This window comes from Clavelina lepadiformis, chromosome 5, assembly GCF_947623445.1.
Source record: "Clavelina lepadiformis chromosome 5, kaClaLepa1.1, whole genome shotgun sequence".
NCBI classification, from domain to species: Eukaryota; Metazoa; Chordata; class Ascidiacea; order Aplousobranchia; family Clavelinidae; genus Clavelina; species Clavelina lepadiformis.
Genome location: NC_135244.1, coordinates 5972616 through 5979957, shown reverse-complemented (window position 1 = coordinate 5979957; position 7342 = coordinate 5972616). Strand labels below are relative to the sequence as shown.

The 7342-nt window shown below is 34.5% G+C and overlaps 3 protein-coding genes across 3 annotated transcripts; all 3 read right to left on the bottom strand.

The window, feature by feature from the left end:
* Positions 1 to 821: 821 nt before the first annotated feature.
* LOC143461260 (origin recognition complex subunit 5-like) lies at positions 822 to 3704 on the bottom strand. Its single transcript, XM_076959110.1, has 10 exons — positions 3488 to 3704; positions 3152 to 3325; positions 2958 to 3032; positions 2683 to 2794; positions 2434 to 2564; positions 2161 to 2300; positions 1594 to 1750; positions 1290 to 1451; positions 1105 to 1217; positions 822 to 1013 (listed from the first exon to the last, which is right to left on the bottom strand). The coding sequence occupies exons 1-10, from the start codon at positions 3650 to 3652 to the stop codon at positions 968 to 970; spliced, it is 1275 nt and encodes a 424-aa protein (XP_076815225.1). The 5' UTR covers positions 3653 to 3704; the 3' UTR covers positions 822 to 967.
* A 3-nt stretch (positions 3705 to 3707) lies between these two features.
* LOC143461263 (SNARE-associated protein Snapin-like) lies at positions 3708 to 5479 on the bottom strand. Its single transcript, XM_076959114.1, has 3 exons — positions 5352 to 5479; positions 5165 to 5275; positions 3708 to 4950 (listed from the first exon to the last, which is right to left on the bottom strand). The coding sequence occupies exons 2-3, from the start codon at positions 5273 to 5275 to the stop codon at positions 4675 to 4677; spliced, it is 387 nt and encodes a 128-aa protein (XP_076815229.1). The 5' UTR covers positions 5352 to 5479; the 3' UTR covers positions 3708 to 4674.
* Positions 5275 to 6734, bottom strand: LOC143461262 (3-hydroxyacyl-CoA dehydrogenase type-2-like). The gene has a single exon (XM_076959112.1). The coding sequence runs from the start codon at positions 6324 to 6326 to the stop codon at positions 5550 to 5552; it is 777 nt and encodes a 258-aa protein (XP_076815227.1). The 5' UTR covers positions 6327 to 6734; the 3' UTR covers positions 5275 to 5549.
* Positions 6735 to 7342: the final 608 nt, after the last annotated feature.

The window sequence follows — 7342 nt, the reverse complement described above, 5'->3', positions numbered from 1 at the left end:
AGGAAATTACGGTACGCCTTTTTGATTTCCAATACTACCCTGAAGTAATAGGCTACTGCAGCCGAAAATTTTGTAAAAAGACTAGATTTGGCAACAGCGCTATTTAGCACAAATTTTAACCTGAAGGCCCAAAAACCTGTCCTGCGTGACCATAAGCATACGCACAAGTCGCTGCCTCTTCGAGAACAAGAGTTAAGCCAATACGGGCTGCTAAAAGTTTTCCAGTTCCGATGTAACACTTCTGAAGGCGGAACTTCATGTCGATAGGTTCGGTTTGGTTCGCTTCCGGATGAACTTTTAATTGCTTCAATTCCGGCATAAATGCAACGATTGTCCTTGTTGGAACGATTGTGATTACCAAGCGCGTGCCACAAATTGAGTTGTTTACTGAAGTAGTGAATAGATTAAACAAATTTAATTTGGCTGAATTATTGGGACTTAAACCATTCTAGTAAGTTTCGGAGTTAATCTGGCGACTTTAGGTTCCGGGTGGTAACGCAACTTCCGCCAACACTTTGCAAAAGTCCAAAAAAGGCATTTCCATTAGACACACTGGTTTGGTACGATAAAGTTCCGGAGAAATATCATAACTTAAGCACTAAAAATAACTCTATAATTCGGGTGCTATGCCGCGTCTTCAGTGTGGCCTATCTTTTGTAAGCCCAGTCATTTCACCAAGCCTCCACACGATTCAATCAAATTTACCTTAACTCACCCCCTAGACTGCCTGCTTGCTTCAACTTTGCCTTTTACTAGCCAAGCTTTTTGGGAATGCGAACCTTTGCATTTGAATAGTTCTTCCAGCGGGAAAATATGGCACGAGTTTTTCAAAAAAAAAAAAGTTTATTTTAGGCAATGTAATGCAAGTTTAATTGTTACTGCACAGTGCTTATAGAGAGCGTAGGTGTTTTTCATTTTCGACATACTTTGAAACATTCATTTGGTCGTTACGAGATCGTCTTCATTTTCATACGAAGTCAAACAAATAACGGATAATTTCAAAGTTGACCGTTCTAAATGCAAAATTTGAAAAATAAATGAAACAACATAAATAAATTGACTCGAAAATTTATTTTTACAAACAAATCTACAACTGATACATACTTCGCAATACTCGTGATAAATTCCAAAGAAACGATGCATTTATATCTGGGGCTGTCTATCTGGTCTTCGTGACCAATTTGGCTCAAAAATCGCAACGAAACAAGGGACGAAATCTGCAATATATAATAGAATCTCTGTTTAACTTGGTTATATAAATACTTAACCTAAAATTTACCCTCGCAAACCTGAGCGAAGATATTGGCGGTTGGTGGAACCCTTCCGTCGACAATGGAATAAAATATTGCCATCATGCGGTCAAGAGGAAAAGCATGAGGTCCACGCAAATGAGCGCTTTTCTTTTCATCCTTCTTCATGGAATGAGCTGTCCTTTTCATCTTGCCCGCATTCTGTTAGCAAATTACAACCAAATCGAAACAAAAAGTGGATGTTAATTGTTACTGCGTTTAAAGTTAAAGCAATTCATAAAAATAACCAGAAATAAAATTTACCAGACTTAGGATATAACATGAGATCTATGTAGGTTTTCACCTTCACAAAGAACCTTCGATCTGTTTTCGCCGGATTGTAGGAAGCTAAATAAGCTGATATTAGTATAAACTTGGAATAGAATGGGAGTTCAACAATATTTTGCCGTTTAACTAAGGCAGTTTCCGATGATTTGCTTTGTAGTTTTTCCCACTCATCACTGTTTGAAAACAAACGATTTGTTTAAAACGTATAGGATTTGCAATTCATATAACTGCACTGAATATAACAAATACTGAATACAGCATATTTTATACATGATTTCCAAAGGAAATTAGCACTGCTGTTCAGTTCAGTGGAAAAACTACAACCTGAATCCCAATATTGCAATTTGAAAGCAACAATTAACTATCACAATCAACTACTGTACATATTAGTATTTAAGGTTAATACTCATTACTGACTAACAACATAATAACAGTAAAAAACATGTTCATTGCCTAGAAGTAAATACTATTAGTAAGTAATAAGCAAAAGAAATTAAAATAACTACACTAAAATAAAGCGGTAGCTTACAATAAGTCGTTCTAATCTACAGTATTACAGCAGTAATACTAAAACATACTTTACCTTGAAACTTCTCTCATGTAAAGCTTTTGTAAGGCACTGCGCAGATGTGGCTCAAGGTTCTTCCATAGTTTATGCTTATCATTTACTGTCGCAACACCCTTTTCAATTGGCTCTTTATAAATTGAAAAATTCATCTCAGCCTGTTCAATAATCATTACATTTGTTACTGCAAATCGTCGATCATCGCATAAAAAATAATTATCTTTGTAACATTTAGGTAATGTTGAAGTTATTTCAACGTCTGTAAATTATATATCGTAACATTAACCACACCAAATGCCTCAGTTCCCGTAGATCACGACATGCCAGAAAAAATACAGCCAGCACCATCGTAACGTAATGTCGGTAGAAATCCAAGTCCGTGTCCGGAGATCGCAAATGGCACAAGACTTCCACAAGCTCTTCTAGACAAACAAGAAAGTCATTCAAGATTGATATTCTGCACACCTGGGCACTGTGAGAGATCACGAAACAGACAAAATATTTCTTTATTTGCAAAGTATTTATGATTTCACCTCTGACCTTTTGTGTAATCAGGAAAGAATATAATAAATGGATCACGAAGTCCTATTCCATTGTAAAATTTCTCCCATGGCAATTCACTGACAAGTATGACGCAAAGATTGCACGATGTCTGAATACACACAATAACAAAAATAATTCAGAAAATACTTTCTATTACAAAAAACTTAAAATGTTGAAAAATGAAATGAGAAACCAAAGGCTGACAGGATCTGACTCCAAAAACATTTCAAAAGCTTTTGTTATAACTTCCACACTTTTAACAATAAACTTACCAATTCTTGTAGATTCATAATTGCTGGCAAAATGTTAACATTTCTATCACGTAATGACTCTGCTTTATCAAAGACCTATTAAAAACAGACCAAATAGACTTCAGTTGTAATTCATTCAAAATGAACATGCAGCATTTGCAAAATTTGTTTTAAAAGGGAGACTTTCCAGACTTAAATACTTAAAACCCACTTACAATGTATACAGCTTCTTCTGACTTGGAAAGGATTTTTCTAAGATTTCTCACAAAGTCATTCATGTTATCACACTTCCATATCGATTCTTCATTGGAAGAAAAAGATCGCAAAACTTCTAGGAAGAGTAGTGATGTTGTGTAACATTCAACGCAGTTAACAATAACATGTGTTAGCTGGAAAATGAAATGAGTGAGGTTAAAACTGATAAGTGAATATAAAGTAATTGTTATTTCTATTAAATCACAGATATGCCGCGGCATGTTTTTCAGTTATTTTTAAATGACGCGCCTATTCATCAGAAATCCAACAAAATGTTATTAGCACTCAATAGTTACCTTTCTGGTCTTTAGGACATGTGACAACGTCACACTTTTTCCTGTAGATGAGTGACCATAAATAAAAATACTTGGCACTGCCGAGTGTGAAGGGTGGTGGAATAAAGTGGTCAGCTGTTGGACTTGTTTCTGGCGAGCCGGTAGACCAACTTCTTCAACGCTCATTTTAATTTGCAGGGTTGTTTACTAAAGTACTTAAATCTACTACATGAATCTTAACCTGACAATAACAATTGCCACAGTGAAAACATGTTATTACAAATCTCATCAATGGCTTGAAATTAATAATATTAAATTAACAATCAAGGTTGGCACGAGCAATTTTTGTTTAAAAGAATTTAAGCTTATGTACGATAATACATAAAATAATATAGCGTGTATGATTCGATGCTTGCGTACTTATAAAAACCGACAAGCTTAATGACATCATTTGAACCTTGGAGCACAGAATTCCATCCTTTTGCCAAATACAGTTTGTAGAAATACTGAAGAACATGCCAAACAAAAGACTCGAAATTCTGTTAAAATTTGGAATTGTTACAGTTTGTTAATAATATAACTGAAAAATGCTTACATCAGAGCATTAACATTCAATATTGTCGGCATATAAACAAAAGCAAAGTTTATACTTTTAAAAAGCAATAGTCATTTCATATTTCACTTAAAAACATTTTTGAATCAAGAAGATTTTACATTGGCAAATGTTAATTTACTTTTAATCACTGTTTGTAGAATCTGATAGCTTTATAGCTTGTAAAAACACATTACTGCGTCCATGACATGGATGCTAAACACAAACATTTTACATGAAAATTAGTAGTCCATACTAACTGAAATCTTAAAAATGCAAAGCTAAAAGAATTTAGTCTCAAAAGACATTATGCAATAAGTTGTTACACATATCCAGGCATATACTACACATAACGGATATATATTAACAATGTTTTACGCATGTTTGCATTACTCTTGCAATTTAAAATAATGAGCTTCACAGATCATTCACTAAAAAACGAGATCAAATGAAATTTGAGTATTTGAAGCCAAGGAAAGACAAGACTGTAACCAACAATTTATCATGTTCAAGCCAAATCTTCTTCATGTGTAATTTTTCAAACAAACATCGTTTAGCACATTTTAATACAAGAAAGCAAAAAATGCAATTATTGCAAAACATATCAAATGAAATATCATTCCTTTTTAACGTTTAAAGACTGAGTGACTCCAATTAACGCATTCTGAGCCTGAACGTGCGCTTGTTTGCGAAGAGTCTCAGCTTCTGCTGATTTTTGCAGTCTTGTTAATCTGTCTTGCACATTTTGAACAATGTTGCTTATAAGAACAACTCTTCGTTTGGTGCTGATCAGCTTCTTAATATATGGTTCAAGATTGACTGTTGCTGGTTGTTTCTCACCTATACGTTGTAATTCTGCTGACACAGCATCAATCTTTTCCTGCAGCTCCCTCTGCAAATAAACTGAATTGTACAACTTCGATAAATTACAAAACTACAAGTTCAAAGCTTTGATAAATTACAATTGAAGTTGATCACAAACTTAAGTTTTGCAAAAATTTAAACAACCAAAAAATGAAAAGATATATATGTTATTTATTGCTAAATTCTGACCAACAACATACATGATCATAAAGAAAAACACCTTTATCTAAATAAAAAATGACCTGTGACTGCTGAACTGATCGCACATTGTCATCTATTTTCTCAACTGCAGGTTTCAGGATTTCAAACAAACCAGAATTAATATTGCAACTTATGTCATCCTTCTTAGCCATCTAAAATGTATACGGTATATCACACATTCATAAACGTGATTAAAAATATCATCGAAATAGTTTTGTTAAGGCTTACCTTAAACAATCAAGGTATTCTAATTGAACACAAAATCTAAATGTTATTTAAAAAGTTTGATTACTAAACACAGGCAAAAAGGTTTGGTAGATTACGTGTCATCTAAACAACAAAAAATGAACTGACATGAAAGCGTGATTTTATTACAATAGCATTACACTACAAAAGTTGCTACATAAAATCAATTAAATGAAATGCTTAAGGTTGCATCCTTATAGCTGCATCAAGCCTGATGACAGAACCATTCAACATCTGATTTTCAACGATAGTCTGGACAAGGTGAGCATATTCTGCTGGGTCCCCAAGTCGAGTTGGAAAAGGAGCTTGTTTTCCCAAATACGTTCTCACCTTCTCTGGCAGTGAGCCCAACAATGGAGTTTCGAACAATCCAGGAGCAATGGTCATGACTCGTATTCCACATGACGCTAGATCACGAGCAATTGGCAAAGTCATGCTGACTATTGCCCCCTTGCTTGCGCCATATGCAGCCTGACCAATCTGCCCTTCATAAGCTGCAATACTCGCTGTATTAATGATTACACCACGCTCGTCGCTTGGACCAGGTTCATTTTTTGCCATTTCTCTAGCAGCAAAGCGAATTACGTTGAAGGTACCACAAACGTTGACATCAATTACTCTTTGAAATTCATCTAGCGGGTGAATTCTATCCTTATGATTGTTATAAGTTTTTACAGCAATTCCTATTCCAGCACAATTGACGGTCACTCTGAGATTGCCAAGATTTTTGGCAGCATCAATTGCAGATGTAACATCTTCTGGAGATGTAACATCACCAGGATGGAAAACACAATCACCTCCTACTTCTGAAGCAACCTTTTGACCTTCAGAGGAAGGCAAATCAAACATAACCACTTTGCAGCCATTTCGTACCAATCTCTGCACTGTTGCTTTCCCCAAACCAGAGGCACCACCAGTAACAAGACCAACCATACCTTTAAGTATTATTCCAGCCATAGCATGAGAATTAAGCTGAGGCAGCCTAGCTAGATTATGCAAAGTTCTACATTAAGCAACATATGTATATTGTTAGATTAGCCAGGGGCTTTCAACATTTTTTTGGTGCACAGTACACAAAATGGGTTTTGCCAAAATGCCACAGCCCACATTTTGTTTATTGAAGACAATCAGGTATACCAGTATGTTTTGTTTTATTATTGCAATTAAATCTGCAACGTTGGTTTATTACCAGTTATTACGTCAGTTTATTTCCAGAATCATTATTCAACCTGTATATTAGTTAAAATTTGGACAAGATTAGACTTCATAAAATATCTTGTTAGTCAGCTTTTCAAAATGCTTACGCAGGCATGTGAAGGTAAAGAAAAGGTCAAGTTCTCCAACTGGAATAGATTCTTTTCGAGTTACCGTCGCCATTTTTTTGGGTGGTAATATTTTTTTGATTGCTTATAATTAGGGCGATTATTTTTTGACTTGTCAAAAAATTGTCAAATTTACATTGTTAGGTCAAAATTGTTTAAAAAGTCAAAATTGTTTACAAACTGCATTGTCATGGTGTCATAGAGGTTGCACTGTAGGTGAACTTGTCATTTTACATTGTACACCTTGTAACCTACTTTATACTGTAGCAAATGGCCCATTTTCTACTTATTGTGAATCAGCTTTTGCTTCAGTTTTGCTTTAGATACTTCATGTATCTTTAGTTTAGACAAATGTATTGAACAGTTTTTGTTGTGTCTTAGTTGCAGTTTTTTTTGGCAGTGATTTGTAATTAGCTAATTTCCCTTTTCAGAATAGGCTAGGTCTGTGTTCAGATTTTTGCCCTTCTTCACTACAATAAATTTTAACTTTTTGTACAATAATGCGTAATTTAACTACATGAGTTCTTTATACGTCAAAATTTGTCAAAAAAAAGTTTTTTAAAGTCAAAATTTTCAAATTTTAGGTCAAAAACTTTCGTTTTTTTGGTCAAAAAATAATCGCCCTAGTTATAATTAACAATGGAAATTATC

What these genes read in the sequence shown, in the direction of transcription:
- LOC143461260 (XM_076959110.1), bottom strand. Translation starts at nt 3,652, where the DNA reads ATGAGCGTTGAAGAAGTTGGTCTACCGGCTCGCCAGAAACAAGTCCAA. An exon ending in ATGTCCTAAAGACCAGAAAG is followed by an intron (nt 3,326 to 3,487) that starts GTAACTATTGAG and finishes TTCATTTTCCAG; the next exon opens with CTAACACATGTTATTGTTAA. An exon ending in CAGAAGAAGCTGTATACATT is followed by an intron (nt 3,033 to 3,151) that starts GTAAGTGGGTTT and finishes TGTTTTTAATAG; the next exon opens with GTCTTTGATAAAGCAGAGTC.
- LOC143461263 (XM_076959114.1), bottom strand. Translation starts at nt 5,275, where the DNA reads ATGGCTAAGAAGGATGACATAAGTTGCAATATTAATTCTGGTTTGTTT. An exon ending in GATCAGTTCAGCAGTCACAG is followed by an intron (nt 4,951 to 5,164) that starts GTCATTTTTTAT and finishes GTTTATTTGCAG; the next exon opens with AGGGAGCTGCAGGAAAAGAT.
- LOC143461262 (XM_076959112.1), bottom strand. Translation starts at nt 6,326, where the DNA reads ATGGCTGGAATAATACTTAAAGGTATGGTTGGTCTTGTTACTGGTGGT.